Source organism: Liolophura sinensis, chromosome 7 (assembly GCF_032854445.1).
Source record: "Liolophura sinensis isolate JHLJ2023 chromosome 7, CUHK_Ljap_v2, whole genome shotgun sequence".
NCBI classification, from domain to species: Eukaryota; Metazoa; Mollusca; class Polyplacophora; order Chitonida; family Chitonidae; genus Liolophura; species Liolophura sinensis.
In genome coordinates, this window is record NC_088301.1 from 44941580 (window position 1) to 44969305 (window position 27726).

At 37.7% G+C, this 27726-nt stretch overlaps 1 protein-coding gene across 1 annotated transcript; it reads right to left on the bottom strand.

The window, feature by feature from the left end:
• Window positions 1-41: 41 nt before the first annotated feature.
• On the bottom strand, window positions 42-27656 carry LOC135470577 (uncharacterized). The gene is made up of 31 exons (XM_064749599.1): window positions 27404-27656; window positions 26101-26270; window positions 25185-25260; window positions 24495-24559; window positions 24153-24275; window positions 23179-23326; window positions 22677-22804; window positions 22132-22302; window positions 21181-21440; window positions 20561-20738; window positions 20081-20289; window positions 19697-19793; window positions 18567-18693; window positions 17805-18009; window positions 17394-17454; window positions 15660-15800; window positions 15275-15408; window positions 14707-14842; window positions 13794-13951; window positions 8904-9054; window positions 8424-8558; window positions 7583-7768; window positions 6971-7078; window positions 6593-6721; window positions 5998-6198; window positions 5388-5495; window positions 4836-4943; window positions 4072-4175; window positions 3355-3421; window positions 1060-1166; window positions 42-809 (listed from the first exon to the last, which is right to left on the bottom strand). The coding sequence occupies exons 1-31, from the start codon at window positions 27534-27536 to the stop codon at window positions 206-208; spliced, it is 4728 nt and encodes a 1575-aa protein (XP_064605669.1). The 5' UTR covers window positions 27537-27656; the 3' UTR covers window positions 42-205.
• Window positions 27657-27726: the final 70 nt, after the last annotated feature.

Below are 27726 nucleotides of genomic sequence, written 5' to 3' on the forward strand. Positions count from 1 at the left end.
GTACTTTTGTATTTGATTATAAATCAAAATAATTTGTATCTATTGCACAGGTAAGCTAGCAATATGGAAGGCCTTTTCAAACCACTCTCCAATTTTAGCTGCAATCTCATTCTACACCATATCTTCCTTCAGAGCATCACAGACATGGTACCATTTCAAAAATGGTTTTGATGATTAGGATAAGTGCCATGTAAGACATGTTGAGTTATTTTATGGCTTGCACAGTGGTCAGCACGCACTTAGGACATGCCATAGGAATAAAATCTCTTCTGTTATAATACTGGGTTAGGAGTGTGGCTGTTTTTGGTAGAGCAAGTGGACCTATACCAATGTCACGATTCAATTCTGGAACAATTTCCTTTTGAAAGAAACTGTTAGCATAATTATGTCCACAAGAAAAGACAACAACATCCCCGTCCTTGACAGTGTCACTAGAATCTTGATGTGAATTTTGAGAAGCTGACTGGCTTTTCTGTTTACCGACTTGTAACTGAAGAATGTCAATATCACGGGCTGTCAAATAAATATAGTTGTGCATGTCCCAGTCCTTTCGGACATTTTGCAACACCTCATGCCAGAGCCTGTCGTACGGGATAAGTTTATCACCAGATTTTAGCGGCAGTGCTTGTTGGGAATCACCAGACTGAGCTAAACACTCCCCAAAGACATCAGAGACCTCATCGGCAGATTCTTCAGTCTGAATCTGTGTTAAGAACTTGGATAGCACCATCAGCTGGAAAGTTGTGTTCATCTTGCCTCGGATGCGTTTTGGAATACCAATGCTGTTGGAGTGATTTTGTTCTTCAGCTCTACAAATGAAAGAGAGACTTTAAAATAATATGAACAAAAATACCAATTTGAACTGTCAGACATAATATAGCTCTATCAGTGTCCACTAAAGAACAAAAATGGTCATAAAATTGATGAAACGGTTCGAAGTCTGACCTTGATCTGTAACTTAATTGTTTTGGAACACTGTGTAATACATAAACCCGGTAACATATCATTATGAATAACGTGTTCGGTTAAATAATAAACAACAAAACAACCTCGCCTCACCTGAATAACATAAGACTTAAGGGTTGTACAAATGTGTCCAAGTGGAAAAGCAGCCAAGCTTCAAGATGTGCCACAGGGAGGTGATTGTCTTCCCAAAAGTTCATCACCTGACAGGTATGTAAAGGATAGACAAATACAGGTAAATCAAGAAAATAACAAATCTACATCTGATTTATGAGAGACCCCTCCCTTCATAACAGCGCAAAGAAGGGCCACGCCAGTATAGTCTATGAGATGACAAAATACACTTATTATGGCAGGAGAAAACCCACGATCATGCTCACCTACGACCGGTAAGGACGCCAGCGTAGGATGGCCTTAAAGGAATAGTGTCCAGATTTATCTACTTGTCCTAAGTATGAAGATTATTACCTGTTTAACAGTATGTTACCAGGGGATCTCTGAGAAAGCTAATTATGACTTTAAATCCGTCAAAAACGATAGATTTACTACTCCCACCGATCTTCAGCCGGCCGCCCGGTAAGGCTCAGCGGGTGACGTCATAGATGGCCAACACACGTCTAGCAGGCCTGTATAACCTGGGAATTCGTATCCATACAGACGTTATTTTCGAGATGGATTCTAGCGACCCAGAAGCAAATATACTGCCGTATTAATTTGAACCCATAGTCCAGTTCAGATTTATGACACTGGCATCTCTGGTCAGACTTCAGATTCACAGTTTTCAGACGCTGAATTTGATCTTCGTACAGGCATTTCCAACCGCACTGGCAATACGAACTGGGAAGCTTTAGCTTCAGCCTGTGTTACACTGTAGGTCTACACTTCAGATTAAATATTTACTATTCTTTCTTTCTGTCCGCTTCACAATAAATATCATTCTATTTCCAGAGTGGATTCACTTCAAAAATGGGTTCGTGGGAATTAATATTCGTGCATTTAATCAAGGCAATACTGAAAAAAAATCTTACAGCTATCTAATTTTCCTAGTTATATTATGGCCGGAATTACCCAAGCGCGTCAAATAGGTATTAGGAAGGCTGGCTGTAATCCTGAGCAATATTCAAAGAGGTCAATCGTTTTCGCACCTTTGATGAGTAATTTTAATCAACAACTAGTATTTCTATCCCAGTCATAAATTCTTGATTAGTCAAGCAACATGATTAGTCTTGAACTGTTTTCGGGTTTAATCGTCATCTGTAGCCGGTTAGAAACCACTAGCATTGCCGGTCGCCGTCAAACGGCCATTGCGTTACTGTACAGTTCACAATTTGTTAAAAGTTCACTCACTGGTCCACAGGAGAGACAGCCATTGGGATAGCCTGTGTCAAAGAGACATTCAAGAACTCCAGGGTTCTTCAACGACCTCTTTTCATAACCGTATGCAGAACAGCAAACAATTTCGTCAAGAAATTTGACGTGCTTGTTGTCACTTGTGTGTTTTTTGAACACTGAAATACATGGCGAAGCTCCGATAGCTCGTAAAGGTTGGACTTGTATGAAGTCATTCGGCGCAAAAAATGCATAAACCCAGCATCATTAGCTCGTGATTTTAATGACATATTACTCAGATTACTGTACTTTTTTTCCAATGTTTTTTTTTACACTCAATTTAACAATACATACAAGGATAGCTAATTATGAATAAATAGCATATCTAAACACCAATCCTTTAAACTCACAGCAACTGCATTTGTGAAGGGTTCCAGGGTAATTGTGCTGTGTTACCAAGCTAACCCTTTAGCCATGGAGGCTCCTTATGCTGCACTGAAGAATGCTGCACAGATGGGGAAAACGTAAGTAAACCACTGAGCTTTGGCACAAGTGAAACACAATCTTCACCCATACACCTCTGTGATTCGATTGGAAAGAAAGAGATCTCCAAAATTACACCCTTCATGTTAGACCACCTGAACAGCCATGTCAGCTTTGTCAACCATTTATTGCCAACAAAGAGCTGAGCATTAGTGCGAAACGGGGAATCTCAAAGATTCCTGATGCTGAGTTTTACACCAACAGTGATTAAATTTATATATGCTATCTCTGTTACCAGTACACATGAACAAGAACACAGTAAATCAGCTAAAATTTCAAGGAAATTTTCATGAACAAAGTGGTCTGCTGTAGGAACTGTAAAACAGAGGGGTGATTGGTAGACAGAATTCGTCATTTTTATTTCATTTACTATCAATGTCATGAAATTAAAATTCTACGTGATTGTTCACCTAGAGTTTATCTGGGTGATAAGTTAGTGAAAAACTCCTTAAAATTATGGTTGTTTTTCTGTATGTTCCACTCCAAAGAACAGTCTGAAGCTGAGCCCTAGTCACTAACCTCTAGCAACACAACACGCCAGTTCATCCTCTCCAGTTGATCAGTTAGAGGACACTGCTTCAGTTGCCTATCACAGTATAAATAAAAAATCTATTATATCGTCTCTTCTTCAAATTTAAATAAATAAATCAAGACTGAAAAGAATAAAATGAACAGATCCCTCTTGCACATGTTTAACCCAATATATTTTTAACCAATTTGTATAAATCCGATAAATACATGTACTTATTTTCATTTATTCTTTAAACTCAAGCTCAAATTACCTTACATTAAATGGTAACATGTATTTTTCAGATTTATTTACTTATTTGATTGGTGTTTTACGCCTTACTCAAGAATATTTCACTTATACGAAGCCCCATGAGAAACCCACGACCATCAACAGGTTACTGGAAGACCTTTCCATGTAATTTTAAAATAGGCTTTTAAGTATATTGTGTTAAAACACAATACAAAATGACGCACTCATGTTTTAGACCTTCTGCCTTTACTTCACGACATGAACACATATACAACTCATAAAACAAGCCATCCCGCACATGGCCTTCCCTCAACCAGCTCCACCCAACAACTACCCATCTGTCAGCTGCCTCTACGTACACCAATGGCCAAACACGTCCCAGCCTTAGTTCCGTATTCCTAACATGTTAACAGGTAGAAAATCATAGACTTATGTTTATGTATTTAATATACATGTGTATATAGATGCACATTTACCTGACATGATAATCCAAAACCTTCCGACTCTGATTAAGAAATTCCTCCAAACTGCCCAAGTGTTCCCTTTGGTCAGACAAATGGCGGAGATGATATCCTAGAGCCTGTTTGGTAATTACTTAAAATTTATATTATGTTTGAATAGGTCACTCAAAATGGTTTTTTTTTTAAATGCCACACCCATCATGTATTAAAACTGCTGGGGTGAGATGAGCCTAGCTTCATACTCCCATTCCCAATATTGACTGCCTTTACTGAGCTACATGTAACACTGTCAAATAAGATAATTTAAAGTTACATAGAAAATGTACTCCTGGTTAACGAATATGTATCACCTTTCTCTTGGCATGGTAATAACAGGTCTCAGACAAATATTACGATTGGCTAATATTCTAACTTTCAGCTTTAAATTACAACTAAATCATTCATACATGTACAATGTACATGGCTATTACATATGTATCATTAATAAATCCATCTATATTTATAGCAGACTCACAGTGAGTTTCTTCTGTCTTGAAGAGAAGTCAAAGGTAACACCTGTTATTAGTTCTGGCAATTAACTATGGGTGGTAAGACCTCATGGTGAAGTACCAGTAATGCTTTGATAATCAGTTATTGGAGAGATGCATATAAACTGACTATATGGTCAGTCACCCTTGACATTCATTTTCTTTACCTTCAAAGAAAGACAGCTATATGCTACTATCATCATCATTATAAGAAGAGCAAGTTTAGGCAAAGAAAGTGTAAAACTAACACACCTGAGCATAATTTTGTTGGTAGATTTGTACTTCAGCGGCAGACGCCCAGTCTTCGCAATCCAGGCAGTCTCTACACAATTTCTGCAGGTTACACCGTTCTCCTAAAGACTACAAGAACAGAAACACTGTGTGTGTTGTGGAGGACCCAGGTTGTCTACTAGTCTTATTAAGACCCAGGGGCCAATTCCACAATACTGCTTGAGACATCAATAGTTTGAAATCTCATTTAAATACCTCTTTGTGGACTTCAAGATATTTGAAGTTGAATGAGTCTATCAGGTATTAATAGATGACTAAAAGCTGTCATAATTCAAACTTTTTAGGACACACTACATCTATTACACTAAACTTTTCAACACTGACAAATCAAAAACTGCTTTGTGGAAGAGGCCAGCCATCACTCTAAAACACTATCAAGGGAGTGTGAGTACATTTATTTCCATATTCCAATATACACATATTCAGTCTTAATGTTTCTTACTTATTTTGGAATGCAATATGGAAAACTTCGTTCTAGTTCTAATACTGAAGGTAAAACAAAGAACTGCTGACCTCCAACACTATCGCCAGTACTTTGGGGCTGTAGGGTGGGTCAGTCATCTTGTCCAGCTGGGGCAGAGTGACTTGTGGGTCACGCTCATCATAGCTCTCAACTGACCACTGAAATAAAGAATGTGCCCATAATTTGATCCTTTTGGCTACCGTAATTACTCTGAATTCTAAATCTTAAAAATATTGTGAAAATCTATTGATTATAGCCTTATACTGGCTATTTCCCATATATATTAAACTTCTTGCAGTATAACATACTGTCTTCAATCTTCAACCTTTTTGACCTCTAAAGTACTTTTCTTAGTGAAATTTATGCATACAATTAATATGAAAATAACACTAAAATGATTCATTTGTCTCACTAAAGACGCAATATTTAAAAAACTAATCAAATTATTTCTCTACCCCCTTAATTCTGTCAGAATGTTTAAAAATATTGGTTGCAGAGGTGGCTGAAAAAGTTGAAGAATTATTCTGGCTATTTCTATATATACATGTGTTCATTAAATTTCTTGCAATATAGCATAATTCTCCTTTGGAAAAGATAATCCAGCAAATGTTCATCATAAAACCTTTTTCTAAAAAAAAAAAAAAAAAAAAATTTGCTTACCAAAAGTCCTGACTCAGAATCTGAACTTTCCACTGAAATAGATCGCACTGCACGCTGCCATGATGTTGCTATGGGTACAGATGGGACACCTTTGAGAGTTGTTGGCTGCACAATGTCATACATCATGGTGGAAGGATTTTTCTTCATGGATTGTCGGCTCGGGTGAGGTCTGTTTTGTCCTTCAGACCGGCCTATACCCAACTGAAACGGAAGAACATGGATAAGTGTCACATAACTAAAAACTAGACACAAAAGTTGGGTTGAGTTAAGTTCTGGCATACGCCAAGCGTTCAATATCCACATGAAACTGGTAATAATCTCACATATTTTGTGCCTAGCCAGACATGGAAAACCTTCATCTAAACCAGAGTATTTGTCTATGTCTGTTACTTAAAATTAGGAAAGCAGTTCAAAAATTACACACGTCCAAACAAAGATGTAAGCAACAGTCAAATCAGAACAGGTAACAGGGTACATGGAGTAGTAATACTGCAATATGATTGCAAGGTATGCTATCATATAGTAATCTTCATATTTATACACCATTTAACTCCTTCCTCGAAAAATTAACCCAGTTTTGTACACTAAAACTTACCTGACCTGCTTCATTTTTGCCCCAGACCCAAATAAGGAAATCTGTATCCATGGCAATGTTGAACTCTCCACCACAGGTGAGGTGACTAATACTCCTGTCATTGATGCTTGTTAACATCACTGGGTATTGCTGCCAGAGAAAAGCACAGCAATACTGCAATTAATCAAACAACAAATAAAACAAAACTTTTGCATATTTTGTAAATGCTATGACTGGAAAAGAAGGTATAACAATAAAAATACATTTTTCCAGCATCCTAACAAACCTGAAAATACATCTTACGAAGTCTCAGAATCAGGCAAAACATTCAACTTAGTTACCACCCAAATTTTAAGAGGTTCGCCATTTGTTCCGCTTAATGTTCCTTCCAGACTTTACCGACTCTTGTCTTGTTCCAGTTCCGAGCTGTCCATCTATGTTCCTGCCCCACATGTATACCTCTCCATCACTAGTCAATAAGGCACTGTGTAAACTCCCACAAGACAGCTGAAATAGGAAAAATGGGATGTATGACACAAAATATTGCAGACAAAAATATGTATCTGTCACTATTCACTGCAAAATGAACATCTTTTGATGACTGTTTACCAGCTGAAATCCTTCAATGATTCTGTCAAATTTTGAGTTTGACCACATTTATCTCAATAAAGACATTCTTTTGATTTTTTTTTCTTCAAATTTTATACCATAAATTAAACAATACAAAAACAGTTGCAATTATAATTAACCTTTTTCTTCAACAGATGGAAATTAATAAATAGTACATACATGTAGATAAGAACCTAAAACATACTTTTCAAGGGCATTCCAAACCACATAAATACTACAAATGTCATAAAGACATAAAAGAACAAACATGTATGCTTCTACACAACTGAAGTTATTTTCCCATTTGTTATGTTCAGACTTTTATTCATGAGCACAAGCACCTTACATAGATTCCTCACAAAGTGAAAATATGCCTCAATCCTTAAATAGCCTTCCAAATACCTGTGTTATCTTGGAGTGGACATATGAGGTGTCGACAAGGTATGGCAGCATGAACTTCTCCACTACACCTTTCTGATGATGACCAACAGCGCCTTGCCTGTGACGCTTGATCATGTGGGCTGTTTGTCGCAACGCCATTGGATGACAGCCCCATGTAAACAGCTTGTTATTAGCCAAAAGAGCAAGCTGCAAGTTTAAAACTTTCCTATAAGAACATGTGATCAAAACTCCTACTATCTGCCATGAATATGAAAATTTGGAATATTTATTTATTCATTTATTTGATTGTAGCAAGTTTTAGGATTGGAGAAATCTGGAGTGGGTTAAACTAAAGATAAGTAAGTTACTGACACACTTTTCCACATATGACAAAGAGATGCACTCCACATTGGTGGATTATAAGAAACCAAATACAGCTCAAGTGTCGCTAACCAATAATTGCCACCGAGTCCCCCCCCCCCCCCCCCCCCCCCCACCTCCCACAAACAGTGATAGTTAAGGAACAAATTCACTCTTAAATCCAGGTCTGGATTCAACTCCCTTACAATTTATGTGTCATAGAAACTAATAGGCAAGTATCTTAATCACTTTTCTAAGACACTCTTCCCATTTGAAATATTAACATGATAGCATTCAAATTAAAATCAGTATTCAAATTAAAACCTCCACAGCTAAACAAAAATCATTTGAATATGTGTTTATAACATGTATAGAATATAAATACCTCTTTCTTCACAAACACACACTTTCAACCCTACAGACATAGACTGGTTTGATTAAACAAGAATTCTGATTTAAAAACACTCATTACAAGGAAAGCACAGCTGTATTAGAGTCGCACCGTGTGGAAGTATTTTGTGGCAATAAGGGTGACTTTTCCTGGAATATCCCGCACACGTTTTGGGATGGAATCTTTATTCGCACTGCCAATACCAAGCTGTCCAAACAAGCCACATCCAAATGTCCAGACCTCTCCCTGAAAAAAAATGTCAATAAAATCTGTGTGAGCCATGCTCTCACATATCTGTGGAGTATTTGAGAAATATGTTAAAGAAGAAGTTTCAATGACAGTTTACTCTTTTTTTCATTCTCTCCTTTCTTTAGAACCCAGTCTTCAAGACACAAAAGCTGTGGTATCAAAATACAAAGATTTAAAACAAAATGAAGTTTTCGCTTCCAACCTATACCCTGACCACACTAAAACTGAGAGATGTCCAGGGATTACCAAAAATCTTGATACAAAATGAGAAAAGTATGCAGCCAAACAACAAATCCAGGCTTCAGACAAGCCATCTCAAATAATTTCCTGAAATAAATATACCTCAGCTGTGAGTATGACTGTGTGGCAGTAACCAGCTGAAATTCGAGTCACCATCTTCGAGGACAAGGCAAAGATTTTTGTGGGCACAAGACAGTCCTCTGCTGTGCCATGGCCCAGCTGACCGTGCACACCCCATCCCCAGCTGTATACTCTACCAAAGACATATTACAAGACATGTGTAAACAAATGAAAAATTTGTGCGGCATTTTCCAAAATATCTATATGTATTTTTGTGACAAGACATTACCTCACATAAAATATGCAATTGTTTTAAACTAAAGGCCATTTTCAGTGGGCCTTGTCAAAATTTTCTCTCTTTCTTCAAAAAGTTATAAGGGAGATGATCAGTTTTAAAGAGAAAATAGATTCCCAGATGTTGAACAACGTACCATAACAATACAGAGTTTCAAGTCTGTTGTGAAAGTTAAAAACAATGCAACTGTAGCATGTTATTTGTGGTAAATGTCAGGCAATTAAGCCCTTGTTGACATTAATTTACTTAGGACTTAACTCACCATGTTTCAGAGGCACAAATAAAACATACCTCTTTTCTTTACCAATTTCTCAAGTCTACAAATGTTCAGCTAATAAGTTTTTTCCATCCTTTGTCTACTCTATATTCCTTTTTGTGAATCACACACCCATGTTAAAGTGAATAGTTGCCCAACATTTTTGACAGGTCACATAGTACAGTAGGACTTTTGTTTTACCTTTTAATAGCAATAAAAGAGTTAATCTCTTAGGCAACAAAGACTGGTTCACATTGCAATCTGCTGCTCAGGGTAGACAAGGTTAAAAACTAATGTGGCTCCAAATTTGAATGCTAGAAAAGAAAAACTTTGAAGGAAAATAGCTAACTGAAGCTCTCAGCATGCCCATCAGGAGGTCTGTTCGATACATTTCTAGGTCTAGGCAAACCAAGAGTCAGGTCCAATTTAGCAGGGGTTAGCCAAGCATGCCAGGATACTAGAGCTACAACAGCATGGGACCCTGATAAGCCAGAAAAACTGAACCAGATGTGAGTTAAGAACAAAGCTGTCTGGCATTGGTCTCATAATACCTTCTTCTGGATTTAGCAAGTCACAACTAATTTCCCTGTAAAGCTGACAAAGGGGGAAACATCTAAAAAAAATTTTCAGCAGAGCCAGGCACGTTGATCAGCATTTTGGGAATGATTATGGCCAACGTTATAACATAGACAATTCACAGAACATCACCGCAAACCAGACACGCTATCATATAAGGGAAAGACGTTAATATTGCAATACTAACCATGAATGATCTAGATCAGTCTAGGGTTGTAGTCAGTAAAGGTGAATCATCTAAATTAAACAATGATCCTCGGTTACAGAGAAGCTGGACATTTATACCAGGGACACAGTAGATATTACCAGTCATTTTGATGGCACTACTTTCCACGAATACTCCGTGCATTCTCCGCCAGGGCTGTAGCTATGTTGGATCAGAGATTTAAACATTAAAAGAGACTATACAGGACAATAAACCATTTACCATATGGTTTGCAAATGTAAAAGCTAATGCTTGTGGTATTTATCAACAGTTGTGCCATTCGTTTTTGTCCACAGACTTATAGTTATAATGAAACTAGGAATAGTGTACTAGTATAATGGGGTACAGAGGTAAGCAACTTCACACAAATAGGTTTAAGGGTGGTGTCGATGCTCTAGGTAGAAGCAGAACAAATTACAATAATAGAGAATTTTCAAACAATTTTAATGACACCGCAGTACCCAATTATAGTGTAAATCAAGCAAGATCATCCTCTGAGTAGATGCCCAAACACAGGTAAACCTGACAAAAGTCAACTACACTGGAAATGCCTGATTTATGTTCTCATCCAATGCCAGTAATCCACAAGCCACAAAATTCAGATGAGCAAGCAAGCACAGAGTATTTCAGGCACCACTCAAATGTATCTACTGTCATTTACACAGATAACTAAGAGCAGGGTCTACAGCAGCTGATTCGGATCATAGTTTTGTGAAGTACTTGATTTTTGGATTGAGGTTTGGTTTTCATACAGGTGTAAAAAATATTCCCCATGAGAAGTATGATTGTAGAAACCTGCTATCAACTAAAGCAGAACCAGAGGTCACAAGCGAGTGAGTTCTTGGGTTTAACGTTGTACTTAACAATTTTTCAGTCATATGACGACAAAGGAATCCTTTGAGTGTATGTAATGTGCCTCCTTGTTGCAGGACGGATTTCCACCGCTCTTTTATCTAGTGCTGCTTCACTTATTGATTGACTGTGGTGATGACTGTCTGTGACTTGAATACTCTGACATATGGTAGAAAGTGGTAGCTGTTAGGTATCACTGTCTAATTATCTAATCTGCAAGTCTGACTGTGAAAGCAAAGCCTGCTTTCAATTTGCTCATGGACATGTCAAGTGCACCTCTAACACAGAAGAGTTCCAAAATATAATCATAAGATGAACAATGATTTATTATTTATTTATTTTTTTGATTGGTGTTTTACGTAGTACTCACTTATACGATGGCGGCCAGCATTATGGTGGGTGGAAAACCAGGCAGAGCCCAGGGGGAAACCCACGACCATCCGCAGGTCAAACCCGTGCTTCACATCACTAGAAGGGAGTTACTCAGTCTATTAGGCCATCTTAATTTTGCCAGCAAAGTTATTATTCCAGAAAGAGCATATGTCATATCTCTTAGCAGTAGCTACCAGTGTGAAAGAGTTGCATCACAAGGTCAGGCTGAGTGCAGATGCACACAGATATCTTAAATGTGGTAGAGTTTCTTGCAGAGATGGAATGGAAAGCACCTATTTTTTCACTGACACCCGCGCCATCATAAGCGCTCAGATCGTACATAGCTCGTGAATCAGATGTAGGATATGCAGGGTGGTAAAGAGGTGAATGGTTCACTTCTACATGGCATGGGTACATTTCAAGTATCAAAGATAACAAGGGTTAGCCTCATACGCTGTAATATATTCTTTGGTCACAGCAGCTTTTCTATGGGGTAGTAATTAGTGAGGAAATGTATAGTCATATACTGTGACATGTAACAACAGTACAGATCATTCAGAACGGTAGGTCAAAGTGCACGGCCATCATCCAGTCAACGCGATGAGGGTGAGGGTGTGTTGTCAAGCTGTACATAATTTTATAACTTGTGCAGAACTGTTGTCCAACACAAAGAGTACGCTCATTTCTCTGTCTGCTTTGCAGAATTTGGTGATAAACTTCACAGCACAAGCAATTCCATGCCCATATCACACTGAATTATGGCGAGAAACCATGAGTGATAACACCCACTTAGTTTATAAACAGGACTTTCTGCATTATTAAGATTTTTAGCCATGCACTGTTTTCAATAGTGACACTTTGCCTAGATTAAATTAGGACACACTGATTTATTTCGCAGCTCAGCTTCAAATTCTGTGGCTTGAAGTACACAACCAGCCGATTATATTTGTCAAGTACATGCATTAGATTTGCTCATCAGCTACAACAGCTACAACCTTTGTTTCGCTTACATTGAATACTCGATCAGATTGTAGGTAGGGAACACCCAAGACAATCCTTATTTCCAACAAAACAGGGCAATGCTCACACCAGAGAAGTTTTAGTCACGCATTCTAGCTAGGTTAGGGTTAACGAAACTCCAGTAAGTTTTTGTATTGGGGGTGCAACAGGTTGCATAGGGGTGTCAGATCACATGATTAATCACATAGTCAGACGGACACACACTCCGTATTAAATTAAAAAAAACACATCAGAGCGAAAGTGGAGTATAGGGTTACTTTATAATTTAGCCTTATGTCTGAAAGATGTTCTCAGGTTTAGTAGTATAGCCTGTGTAACCTTTTATGTCTATTACATTATTGGGGAATTTCGTTACTCTTATTATTTGGTATCATTTTATGCCTGTTGCATTCAGGCATATAATTTCATTTCCCCCTTATGGTGTTTCATGTCAATCATTACCTGTTGTGTGTGATATACCATGCAATCAGTCATGACCATCGCACCTACTAACATGGACCAAAGCTCACCACATGTCATTATGTAATGCTCACCTACTAACTAACTGTCTGAACCACAAGTCATTATGACCGTAAACTGTAATGTTTCCTTGTAATGTCCCCAGGGGCCCAAGGGATTTATCTGATTGGTCTTTTATGTTGTACTCAATAATATATCACTTATACGATGACGGCCAGCATTATGGTGGGAGGAAACCGGGCAGAGCCCAGGGGAAACCCACGACCATCCGCAGGTTGATGACAGACCTTCCCATGTATGGCCGGAGAGGAAGCCAGCATGAGCTGGACTTGAACTCACAGCGACCGCATTGGTGAGAGACTCCTGACCGTAAACCATAATGCTCACTTGTACTTTCCCCAGGGGCCCAAGGGAACATAGTCCACTACAAAAGTAGGTCAATATGACCGTAAACCGTAATGTTCACTTGTACTGTCCTCATTGGCCCAAAGGAACATAGTCCACTACAAGTACATGTCAATATGACCGTAAACCGTAATGTTCACTTGTACTGTACCCAGGGGTCCGTGGAACGCAGTCCACTACAAGTACATGTCAAAGTGACCGTGAACTGTAATGTTCACATGTACTGTCCCCTGGGGACCGTGAACTGCAGACCACTACAAGTACATGTCAATATGACAGTTAACTGTAATGTTCACTTGTACTGTCCCCAAAGGAACATACTCCACTGCATATCATACTTACAAAGAAGGATCACTGTCCCTAGACTGTACAAGGCCCGCATTCTTTGCATAGCATTATCAGTCTTATAGTTATCATAAAGCCTTAATGTCAATCCTAATTTTGGTCTTGTGTTTTATATAAATTTAAATTTAATACTTTTTTTTTACTCACAATCCACTAGCTGTGAGGGCAAGTGAATGGTACTGTCCACAATCCACGCTAACAACTTGTATGTCTGTCAACTTCTCCACCAACATCGGGCGACTGTAGGTCTGATTTGACGTTCCCACACCAACCTGCCCATACCTTGATGAGCCCCAACTATACACCTGATGAGAAGAAAGAGAGGTGACATGTTGTGTAAGAAAAAAGGATGTGCCACACAATATAATATTAAACTTTATTAGCTATTATCTGATTTCAGTTCAGTTCATGCCTTTTTAGCTTCTAAATCTTTAATAACAATAGCAAATTGATAAATTAATTAAATATTTAAATTAAATAGTAATTAATTTTTTATCCTGAGGTCTTCAACACAAAACTGTGGACATTTTAATTCAACTGCAACATTTTGAAAATCACAGTGCAACATCAGTAATTGCATAATTTTTTTTTCTGAATAAAATACAATAAAGATGCATGTACCTGGGATTATGATAGATGTCTATCTTAACCCCAAATTCCTCAACATTTTCACATATAAAAGGGCAACTTTCAGTGTGGTTTATGCACCTTCCTGATTTGATTGTGGAGACAAAACTACGTTGGTTGGTTAGTGCAAATCCAGGGTTTCAAAAAAACTATGATTTTATTAGCCTACACAGATAATGCCTTCAGAATATGCTGGAATAAACATCTTGCAAACATTTGAAAGTGTAGAACAATTACAGAACTATGATAATTTTCCTGGATGCAAGTAATACCTAGAACATGATTTGAATGAGTCAGACAAGCTAACACGATTCATCTTCATATATTTATACTTTTGGCTTGTACTCCAACTTTCTCTGCCCTATAAAATTACTCTGGACAATTAATCATTATATCTTATTTTCATGTGCTGCGGATGAGCAGAGTTACTCACCCCTTGCTGTGTTAAAACGACAGTGTGCTCCCCTCCACACGCCACTGACAACACCTTAATCTGGAGCATGTGCAAAGACTCCACTCGAGTTATTGGGCATGCAACATTCTCGGGAGAAAGATCTCCATGTCCTAGTCTAAATAATAAATGTATAAACAAGAAACATAAAATTTTATTGTAAAGAATAGTGTGCAAAGACACACAAGTAACATAAAAATTACTTTATTCAAATTTAAAGCAATGAATTTTGATGGAGGCGTGGCAAGCACATGGCATTCATCAATGTCAAACATTCCATTCCCAGCTCATGAAAATGATTTCACGTTAAGGACACAACGACGTTACAGTAAAAGTACATTGAAAACATTCTAACGGAAACAGTTTACAGCCCACAAAAGTAATTTTTTTATTTGGTTAGTGCTTGTAACACTGCAGTTAAGAATATTTCACTTTATATGTACATATTTGGAGAACCAACTGATCAACTGACTAAACCACCAAACTTTGCCAGATACACCTGACAAAAATCCTGGTTTAAAGCCATTTCTTGATAAAAGTACAAACACACCTGCCAGATTGTGACCTTCCAAAGGTGTAAACATCTCCATTCCTCACAATGGCTGCATGATTCTGACCACAGCCTATGGGCCATGGTTGCAAGGCTAAAAGTCTCCTTTCTTCAGGCAGTGAGTCATCAGATTCCTAAAAAACAGCCAATCGACATAAGTCCAAATATGTGAATTTTCTAAAAGTCTTTCTACTTACTTTCTACACACCGTCACCCATCAACTTTTAGAACAGAAGTGGTGGACAAATCAAATATTTATAAAGCTTTCAATCTGGATTAATGACTAAATCTTCAAATCATGAAGTTGTACACTGTATCCTAATTCAGTCAGAATGAGAAGCATTGTTCAAAGGCATTCTTAAAAGGCCTCAAGGAGTACCTGTACCTTTGAAGTATCCAATAATGACTCATCCAATATGGTCGTCAGTGCTTTACCACCATCTGCTTTTTTGCGCTTTTCATTCAGTATCAAGATCACAGTGAGAAAGAAGTGAATCAACCTAGAGATATCTGGTACATTGGAATCCTGTAAATAAAAATTTAATATAAAATTTAAAAATATATATATTGAACAAAGCACTGCATATGATAGAGTTATTCTTGCTTTGTTTCACTGTACAGGAGAGCCAAATTCTTGAAGTGACAGAATATTCCCCCTCCCCCCCCCCCCCAAAAAAAAATAAGGAAAGGCCATTGGAAACTAAACTGGATCAATACTACTTACAATAATACATAATCACCTAGCAGTGTCCATTAGCCATTAACTCTGACACGCATACCTGACTTAACATTGTGTAGAATTAAGTTACTTCAGACCTTAAGCCAGGGTATATGAAAGGCAGGAGGGATGAGTGTCCTAGCCATAATAGCTGAGTGCACACGGCCCCTCCCCCTTGACAGCCAAAAACTTGCCATCACTGGAGATGGCTGTGTTCCAATTCATGACCAGTTTAGATCTAGTTTCAGCAATAGACTGAATATATGTGGAGCTCCTCCACCGGTAAAAAAAAATGGATATTTTCACATACATGTAAACCTTGCTTACAGATGCTGCATAAGTATCACATTAAATTCATTTCTTAAAGGGAAAGAACATTTTTAAAGCACTCCTTAGCAGACAATCTATTAACTTAAGGCCTAAACAGCAAGAAATTGTTTTATCTATGTTCTTTTCATATATCTTTTTCATTTGTTTTATTTTCTTTGATTACCACTAAATCAATTAGACATAGCACCATGGATGTGAATGTTATATGTTCAGGAATTATGACTAATAGTATTAGGTATGAAAGGCATTTGAAACAAAACAAGGTCCTGTGTCACTCAAGTCAATCAATAAAGTTACTTGTAAAATTCATACCATTAGACTCAAATGGTTTTTTTTTAAAATTACACAAAAATCATTTTCTTGAATAGTGTTGACTGGTCTGCTTGAGGAGAACTTTATATAATGATTCTCTTATCCTACAAGATTGACTTGTGAGTATGAGGCCTCACGCTGTCGTTGTTGTTGCTTTGAGAATTGTGTTCGGCCCGTTCGCAAAAAAAAGATTGAATACACTCATTCTGTGCGTCTAGTCTCTCGTGGGTGGACTGACGCTTCCTCTCCAGCCGACCCAAACAAGGCATGCTGTTGGCAATGGTCTAACGTTCAAGTTTAATTGTTGTGCAAAGTTGTTGATCTGAGCTTGTCGATCCACGGTTGCTCATTATTTATGCGCGGTTGGATGAATGTTAGAATCTCAGAAACCTCCTTTAGCAGTAGGAATTATGAGGCTAACAAGGGTTTCTGATTTTATGATTACTCTTCGATATTTGGAGGGAAAAAAGTCATTCTGCAATCAGAAGCTTTGTTCAGTGAATACAATACAACAAGCCCATTAAAGTATTTGCAGTATTGTTTTGCAGAAAAGGACAGCAAATCGAATAAAGTGTATTTTAGAGGCAGAGCGCCGTGTACTGTGGCTGCATAGAAGCATGGTGGACCTCCAACTAGACATGGATCTGCGGCACGTTATAAACTGCTAACTAGGGATCTGTAGTTTTAACTGCAACAAAAAGAGAACAATATACCAGCCCATTTAAGCAGTAATGGAACACTGATCAAACATTTTAATACCTGAGACAAACTATCTCCAAATTCACCACTGTAAGATGCCAGAGAGCTAATACTGGTCGTTCTGAAGTAAAGAATACACACAGAAATTCAGAATTAACAGATGCTTGAAAGTCTTTCCCCTTGAGCATATGTTTCTAACAATTAGGTACCAAACAACTTATTCACTCTCATTCCACTATGAGAATAATCAAATCAAAATCAGGCTATCAAAGTGGTATAAATGATGACTTTAAAATTGCAAGTTATATTATAATAATATCCTCTTTGGATGCATTAAACTATTACTGGCCAGAATTCCACGAAGGTCCTTTGTATTTTTCATTGTAAGCAATTACTGGAGCTTCTATTTGAAGAGAAAGTCTCTTGGCCAAAATAAAATGTACCATTCAGCAGATTGATATTGATACTCACCGTGTCCTTGATCTCTGACCCCTGATCAGGTAGCCTCTGATCATAGGTTTGGAGGGGTCAAAGATTTGGGCCAATTTCAGGAGTTGTTCCTGGTTAAGCTGAGGTAGAACGGGCTCTAACTTGTCCATGTGCTGCACTGCCAGCTGAGGCCTAATGGACAGTAACTCTGTCATGTCCTCCAGGGGCATACAATCCAAGAAGGCGCCTGCATGAAAGATGAAAGATGATCTCATTGTTCAAGAGCCTGATGGTTACAAGTAGACAATGCTTTAACTATTTCAGCTAATGAGGCCCACCTCATTATATACTGTAATATCAAGACAAAACTTAGTGTCCTGTCCTGAAAGTATGTAGTTTAGTTTTCCCAAATTTTACAATCAAAAGTTCTTTTCTTATTTTCGCACATACAGGTATAGTACAGGTAACTTCTATGAATCCAGGGTAGCTTGTTCGCTAGAGATCAGAAAAAGATAGCATTTGGTAAATATAAGGTTGATAAACAGAAAAATTCCTCCCGTTGAAACATACCCTGGCCTTGAGTGCAGCAAACTAGAATGACATGCAACCATACGCATCAACAGATATGTACATGCACATTTACATAGCATATTTCCTGCACAGGTTAAGCAAAAAGTCTAACTTGACACCGCCACAGCCACAACACAGTCACTATCCCACATTATCTCAATAAGGTGATACTTATCGTTACTAGTACAAAAATATAAGTTTGGGGAAGATCATTTCATCATAGAGCCAACTCACCTTCACTGACTCTTGCCAGGTGTGAGCCAAAACCCCTCGTGACTAAGGCCCCTGCAGACAATGTTCCAATATCAAAGATGCCATCATCAGCCATCAACTGAAGAGCCTCCAGAATAAGCCCTCTTGCCTGATAAAAATCTTTGCATTACTTATTTATTTGATTGGAGTTTTAGAACATACTCGAAGAAATTTCACTTGAACTTCAGTCAGCATTATGGCGGGAGAAAACAAGGCATAAAGCTTGAGGAAACCAACTGCCATTCACAGGCTGAGGGTGGACCTTCCCATATAAGACAAGAAAGGAAGCCAGAATTAACTGGACCTCATTGGTGAGAGGCTCCTGGGAATTTATGTCTGCATATGTATGTGTTAGACACAGTAATTATTTGACAAGAGGTAGGTGTCCACAGGTGTATCACAGGTATTACCAGGTTTAAACCATTATCTGTAAGGTACAGTGGACTTCTGACAAGAGGCACGTTTCTTACAAGTGGTACATACCTCTCTACAAGTTAAGATAACTATCTTTGTTCCTGAATGAATTTTGCATTTCCCATAGTTATTTGGCAAAGTGATCGGTTAATGGCCGTATTTAACCACTAAAACAGCTCTTTTACAACTTTTAAAGTGGACAAGTTATTCTTATCAGACTAAACAGACTATGCTGTTTTTTGGCCAAATAATGATCAACTATAACCAGTATCAGTTACAAAAAGAAACATGAAGTCACTGTGAACTGTATGACAGACTTCAAAGCGAACCAATCAGCCTTCTGGCATATAAAATACTTTCATATGTTCTGTCGCCATAACTGCTCGAAAATAAGTGGACTCCCTAAAATGATAACTGGGTCCTCCGTGGCTCAGTCGGTTAGCGCGCTAGCGCAGCGTAATGACCAAGAAGCCTCTCACCAATGCGGTCGCTGTGAGCTCAAGTCCAGCTCATGATGGCTTCCTCTCCAGCCGTAAGTGGGAAGGTCTGTCAGCAACCTGCGGATGGTCGTGGGTTTCCCATGGGCTCTGCCCGGTTTCCCCCCACCATAATGCTGGCCGCCGTCGTATAAGTGAAATATTCTTGAGTACAGCGTAAAACACCAATCAAATAAATAAATAAATAAAATGATAACTCACCTTTGCTAGCTCTAGCAGCAGGTCATTCAATCTATGTTTTGCAAGAAGTTCCAGGGCTGTCTTTTCATTGTAAGAGAAACTGCCCATCAAGAAATCCCTAAAATAATACAACCTATCATCACTTTATTCCAATCTTTTAAGGATGGAAGCTTTTTGCATTTATGGCATCAAAAAAAAAAATAGCGGATATTCCAATAAGGTTCTCACTGTCTCCTTCAAATCCAGCATTGTTCTCTCTGCAGTCAATCAGCCCCTGACCAATGTTTAGTTAATAAATGGACAGAGGATTAAAACCATCTCAGATATGACAAAAGACACCAATGAAATAAATACACAAATCAAAAGTAGCACACATGTACGCAATAAAACAGCAATTTGTTTCACCTGAATGAGGCCCGGAGAGGAGCTGCACTGGTGCTTCCACTTTCCTGTATTTGATGGATAAAGCAGTAGAGTGCCATGTCTGCCAACAGCTTCTTCTCACCAGTGTTAACATCTGATTTCTGATTGGTCAAAACCTGCTTCAGATAGGTCATAACCTCAGGGATGCAACCATGACGTGCAAAACTTGCCACCCTTTTGGCATGAGAGCACTAAAAATAAAGACATAGTCAAGTGAACTTCAAATGTACTTGAACCCCCCAAAAATTCTCACAGTGTTTTTTCAACCAAGCAGTCTGATGAAGGTATACCAATCTGTTGGATATACCAATAATCTGAATAATTGTTTCAGTTCTCATATTATATACAGTGTAAACACTGTTTATGAACATTTTATACCTGAACTAAATGATTTCTTCTGTGTTGGACATCACAGTTTCTTCACAGGGATATTACATGGCAGTTTAATCAAAAGCAGCTAACCTTTGACAGCTGGTATAGCTTGATAGCTTGACTGTACTCCTGTTTGGCCAACTTGTACTCCGCCACCAATTCAAACAGTGAGTTCACATCAAGCCCAAGACCTATCCCAAGATTCTCAGCTACTGATGGACCGCTCTGCTGAATAGCAAAATCCAAAAATAGCCTCTCTGGGGAAACCCTGAAAAAAACCCTGACTTTAGACAGGACATTAAATAACTTATCAGATTATGAGTCATGCCTACAGGTGTTACTTTTCTTACATGAATACTTACAAGTACATATGAATGTTGGGTTCTATTGATGTAACAACATTAAAATTATCCTGCTTTGTCATATAAGTGATAATCTCGCATATTAAAATGGCTGAACTTTATGTACTTATTAATTTTTCCTTCCAACTTAGTTTTCAGAGTTTTCTGCAATAGGTGTGAAATATATATGTATAGAAGTTGTATAATATAATAACTAAAACTATTTTGTTTCTTTTATGTTCTTTCTGCACTCTAGAATCACCAGTCATAGTTCTTTTCATATGGTTAAATATGTTTCCTAAGTGCACTCACCATGTACTTATTCAATGCAAATAAAGACACAGTAAGTTAATTAAAATACTAATGCACCTTGGTCTACACTCATATACGGCTGAGTTTGACACCAGTATACAGCCATCCAAAACCGTGTGAGTTGTAATACGAATGCTGTCTGCCCCTTCATCTAGTGTTACATCTTGGCTTCCTGTCACTGACTGAGACACTCTGGCTTTTTCTTCTTCCTCCCTCTTCTCGTGCCAGTAGAAAGGGAACGACTTTTTAAGAACAGCCAGTAGTTTTTCATCCTGCCTTAGAGTGAATTGTTGAAAGGTGGCATCCGTGTTGAAAACCTGCAAAATAAACCTACACTGTACTGGATTATATTATGGCAGTTTGATTTATATTGTGTGTTGACTACATTATATGTTATATATTTATCTCAATAATTTAACTACAAAGGATGGAAAATCTGTCCATAACCATTCCTTCTATTGATTTCATACTTACTAACTCTATTGCTGACCCAAGGAAGTATAGTACTTGAGGTGCCAGGATCAGGAAGCGATTTTAGACTTAAGTCAAAATTTCAAATCACTTTAAAATTATTATTTCTTAAATAACAAGGTCAAAATATTGCTTCACAATGTAAATTATGGGCAAGTTAGTGTAAAACAAATTTCAGCTAAAATGGAGGAGAGGAACATACCAAGCTAAAGGTTTGAAACTTTGACTAAGTCTAAAATCACTTTGTGATTCTGGGGTTTGGTATGACAAATCATTTCAATGGACCCCGCTTGGGTATAAAGTGGTACATACAAAAATCTGCATTCCTCCAATCTGCAAAATTACTGCTCCTTAGCAGTGCCAGGTATATGAAAAAGAGGCATATGATTTACACCATTTCACAGATCTGAATAATTTCAACAGGCACAGCATTATTTCTATGTTAACTGTACAAAATTTAAAACTTATATTTAACTCTAGGACATATTTCCAAGCATACACTACAGGCTATTGCATTCACTATTAGATGATACATACCTGTTGATCAGCCATAGAGGTTTCAGCTCTCTGATTAGAAATAATATTAAGTTTTTTGCCACCCACATTGGTGGTACAAAAAATGATTTTGTCTGAGAAGATCAGGTTGTCAGCTCCCAAAGGAACCTGATACACAAATAACGGAGACTGCTCCATACCACTGTCCAAAATCTGCAAAAAATAGTGTGAATTTTAAGCAAATCTAAATAAAATGAATCATATCATTAACAACCATATGATTTATTTATGAAATTTGTAATGGATATGTACATTTATGTGTCCATATATGAATCATTCAAAAAGATATTTTCAAAAGATTTCAATTTCATGTACTTAAGAAATTACATCTAAAAATGTCGATTAGATCAAATATCATACAAAGAACTGATGACTTTCTGATAATCTAAACTAAGAGTAATATTGTGCAGCCCAAAATTTATAACAAATATTCTGCAAAACACTACAGTGCTTTTAAGAGCTCTCCTTGAAAGTTTCATCTAAAAAAACCATTTTTTAAATGTTTATTTATCATAGGCTGACCATACCTGATACTGGCAACTTCTGCCATCGTGAGCAGAGATAAAATGCCGTCCTTTGGCGTACTGTGGGCTCAAGTACACAGGTGAGGTAAACTGGTAAAATCTCAGAGGGTAAAACAAGTGTTTGTTCATATCTGCAAGAGAAGTATCTCTAACTTATCACAAAAATTGTCATGAACAAGTTTAATCACAGCATGTATGCCCACTAAAATATGTCTGATTGTTCCGAAAGAGGTAACTACACCATTGACATGTATAATAAGGGTGAACACCCTTCTTCATTACAGCTGTTTGGCATGCAGTTTTCGATATTTGTAAAAGCTTTGTATAAGTAAAAAAAAAAAACAAATCATTTTGTCAATTTGCACAATTAAAAAGAATCTGTTTCTGAGTGCTGCATGAGGCATCGTGAGATATGAAAGGATGAAACAAGCCCTTACGGGTATGATTCCTGCTGTGTTAAAAAACAAATTGTCTAAAATTTAAATCAGATTGAATAACTTGTGACCTGTTTGGTTGATGACACTGACAATGGCTGTGTCCACATGATCATATCCCAGATCCGTCCAATCCTGTTCCTGGATCTTCTTCCAATTTGCTGCACACGTCTGACATTCCAACAACAACTTCCATTGCTCATTATTATCCAAAGTTATCTAAAAATCAACAAAACAGATAAACTATTTCATAGAAATCTGAAATATCAAAACATGCTTTTCTTCAAATAAAAACATTTTTTTGTTTCTATGTAGAAATCATATTGCCAAAATCACATTGGAGTACATTTGCAGTATTTCTAAATGTGTGAATGATTAATAACAATAAATTAAGTAACGTTGTCACACCTTGTCACAGTTTGTACAATTTGGATCTTACAGTCCCATTGTCACACCCTGTCACAACTTGAGTCTTATAGATATAGTTTTCTTAAGTTAAAAAGTCACATCTTGTCACATGGTCATACTGTAACAGCTTGTCACACTTTTGATCTTACACGTCAAATTGTCACATTCTTTGTTTTACAAGTCAAACTCTCACATCTTGTCCGATTTTGGGTCTTATCCCTGCCAAAACCTGTCACAGTTTGAGTCTATCGGATCACCACAGACTGTACTATCATACATTTCACAGTCCTCACAGTCCAGGTATTATAGATTGTAATTCCTCAACCTTTTCACATGTTAGCAAGGTGTTCATTCAAGCAAATTCTGATTGCATTATTCTGTGTAGACTGCTAAAGTTTACACTTTCTGTGAACCTATGAAATTAGTCAATCCAACCACTGTAGTTTTGTCTCCAAAAGCAAATTAAAAACATGCATTAGTTGCAGTGAAAATTAGGGTATGTACAATGTATTCTCACACATATGTAGGTTTACCTTGTTACCTTTTGTGTCTTCAACACATGTGGTGTGATCCATCAGTAGTAATCCATTAACTTCAGAATGGTCAGATGAAGAAAAAGAGGAAGACAGTAACTCACCAGCAGATGTGTGGACATCTGGTCATCATCCTGAACAAGCTCCAATCCGCTTACAGTACCGTTCACGGACATCTCTGTCAGGACATCCTGTCGCCTCAAGTCCACAAACAACAGCCTACTTTCCTATCCAAAACAAATGAGCCTATTCATAAATACATACCACCATAGACATGAAGAGCATTTAGCAGTAACAGCCAGAAATATAAACGTTATAACAAATCACTTTTATGTCATTTGTTACACAGAAAAGAAAAGAAAAATTACAAAATTTTACTAGACTTTCAAAAGATTCATATATGCACACACATTTCACACTTTGAAGGATCAAATCTTAATGCTTACTTTCGTTCCAACTATTGCAATCTGATAGTCATCTAATGTGTGCCACCAACACACAACAGATGGACCTGAAGGACAAACCAATAATGAGAAATATGAAAAGTTTGAAAAATTTGACACTCCTGACATCATAAATGTGCTTTAAATTAGCAGGTGATCATTAAATGATACATGAATAAGAGCTCTACAACAAAAGATTATGGTCTTAAGGGAAATGAGGAAAGTCTACCAAAAAAAAATTTTGCCATGTATATTTTTCATTCTAGAGGAATAAGCACAACTGGCACTTGAGGAGTCTTGCCAGTTCACACAGGTTTTGGTGTGATAAGGTGGGATCTCTCACAAACTAACACGGCTAAAAGACGTGATTTTATGATAGCTGCCAACAGTATTTTTCGGCTGATAGATCCAACTAGACAGAATTTCTATTCAATCTATCAACTCTTAATTACTCTATTCTATGCTTTTTTTGTTGAATATCCATAAATGGTTGAAACAATACACCTTCCAATTGGCTTCTTTCCAAACTTTAGGTGAAATACAGTACGCTATGGAATATTGCTATAATCAATTAAAAGATCGAATATTTCATGAAATGATATGATAAATGTCACAAAACTAGGAAATAAAAACGTATTGCCAACACTAACAAAGACATTAATGCTGTGATGTACAATGTATATTTAAAACAACCTCTTGGTAATGTTTGGATCCTCAAACTAGTGATGTCATCAAGTCTCCATAGCTGATTGACTCGTGCAAGTGGGTCCTGAAGAAAAATATAATGATGTCATAATAATGTGCAAAAGAACATAGTAGCCTATGTTAATAAAGAATAAGGTGGCAATAAACAGTCAATTGCTCTTGTAGACCCATTTGTGCAGCCTTGCGTTCATTTGAGATCACTGTGTATTCCACCAGTACCCAGTGTAAGTTGATATGTCACACATGTATGGGGCAGTTCATCAGTACATAAACTTGGTCAGTGATTTACCTTAACACTATGGTTTCTGGCATCCTAAAATTGACTGCCATCAAACAATTATTTAATTATTTATTTATTTGAGTTTTACACTGTACTCAAGGACATTTCATCTATATGATGACGGGCAGCATTTTGGTTGGAGGAAACCAGGCAGAGCCCAGGGGAAACCCACGACTATCCACAAGTTGCCTTCAGACTTTCCCAAATATGTCTGGAGAGGAAGCCAGCATTCTGGGTCATTGTGCTGTGCTGGCATGCTAACCCCCACAACCATGAAGACCCCTCAAATTGAGAGGTTCTTGGATCAATGTGCTACACTAGCACGCTAACCACTAGGCCACCAATATCATGCTAAACATGACCAATTAATGCATAATTAATCTTTATGCAGACCTCCTGATTACAGTCCTTCACATTTTCCTTGTGGTTACATGGATCTACCAGTTAGCAAATATTACTTGCATTTTATCTTTCTGTATAAAACTAGCCAGTTTTACTAGAAATCATAACTGGAAAAAATCTTGAACACAAAATCACATCCCAACTGCTAGCTGCATAACATAACTGGACTTTCTGTAGTAAACTTAATCACATTTCTGCATCCATTTAATTATCCATTCTTACCAATAGTGATAATGCTGGGACAATGAACAGCTCAGACTGTAATGTTAAAATAAGCAGCCATGTGGCTGTAGGATCAAAGCAAAGGGACACAATTTGTTTATCATCATGCCATGGCAACTGCCGTGTTACTGGTCTCTTCCCACTGACCGAATAGCGCAAGACCACATAACCTGAAAAACATAATATTATCAACATTTAAAATACTGAATGAAAGATCCTGGTTATATTCAGGTAAAACCACTGTGGTATTATAAATTATCAAAGTGTATTAACTTCAATCGTTCACAAGAATGACATCTAGAAACACTAATTAGTTGTGTTAAGAATTTTCCATCAAAACCATTTGTAAGTTATACAGAGCCTGGTTTTTTTTATAGAATGTACTTTGATAGGTATGTATGCTTGGGGTTTGATGTCGTGCATAAATTTTTTTCAGTCATAGGAGCCATTAGGTGTACATATACTGTGTCTACTTGTGGCAGGGCAAGTCCATGCAGCCAAAATTCTGTTGTGACTGACATAACTTGCTGAGGACACCAGACATGACAACCCACCCAGTTACATTATACTGACACTGGGGCAACCAATCTTGTTTCCTTGCTCTAACCTATCAGTGCTGAGTGCCAAATGATGCAACAACAAGTACCACTTTTAAAGTCTTTGCTATGACCTGACCTCGGTGGACTCCAACCATTTGGCCACCAAAGCGGTCGACAGACCTTTGACAGGTACATAAAACACCTGCATTCTTCTTTTATTTCAATATGGTATATATTTTGGGGATTGTCCCATAATCATTGTTGAAATATAATCTAAATTTTATTCTTGTATACCAGCCACACAGTGGAACCGGTACTCACACACATATACATATATAGACCCCATTCTGCGTGTTATGGACACAGGTTTTCTTACCCAGGGTGAATGGAACTGCTTTATAGACACCACTTTGCGGGTTATGGGCACCTGTGGTTAATGGAACCACTTCCATAGTGGGGTGGGGTGGGGTGGGGTGGGGTGGGGTGAGGGTGGGGTCGGGGTGAATATATTAGTTTCAATTTAAGGGAGTTCCAAATTAAGACATAGACATTTCCAAGTCCCTGTCACCAGCTTCAAAAACACCACATTTTGGAACACCATTCCTCAACCAGCATATTTAACTTCAACAACGTAACAATAGTTTGGAATTGAGCATCTAGAGAATTTATGACGAAGTAAGTCGCGTAAGGCCCTATCATACCCAGATGGTTTTTTTTTTCATGACTTCTTAATTTAATATTAAACTGATTAAACCTCCACGCACCGTTTGAACACACCAAAGCCAATAAATTTGCTTCCCCAACCTCTCTCCAGGCAAATCCCTCAATGCTAACTTTTGACACCCCGGCATCATGACCAAAAGATATAAGGCGGACTAGCTCAAACAACGGATACATGGTTTCAGCTTTTTTGATTACTTCAAGTCATTGTCTTAGGTATAACATGAAATCCTTGCAGACACGCACAGAAATCAAAACAAAATCAGTACATTAGTTTCAGACTGCCGCCCCCTAATAAAATCACGTGGCTCAAGCTTGTGATGATACACGCGCGCAGGGTGAGCAGAGGTGTTTGTCTTGAATGGGT

Coding starts and splice junctions, on each gene's coding strand:
- LOC135470577 (XM_064749599.1), bottom strand. CDS start 27,536: ATGTATCCGTTGTTTGAGCTAGTCCGCCTTATATCTTTTGGTCATGAT. Junction 24,560..25,184: donor GATCCAAACATTACCAAGAG/GTTGTTTTAAAT, acceptor TTTGTCCTTCAG/GTCCATCTGTTGTGTGTTGG. Junction 6,199..6,592: donor GCAAAAATGAAGCAGGTCAG/GTAAGTTTTAGT, acceptor CTTCCGTTTCAG/TTGGGTATAGGCCGGTCTGA.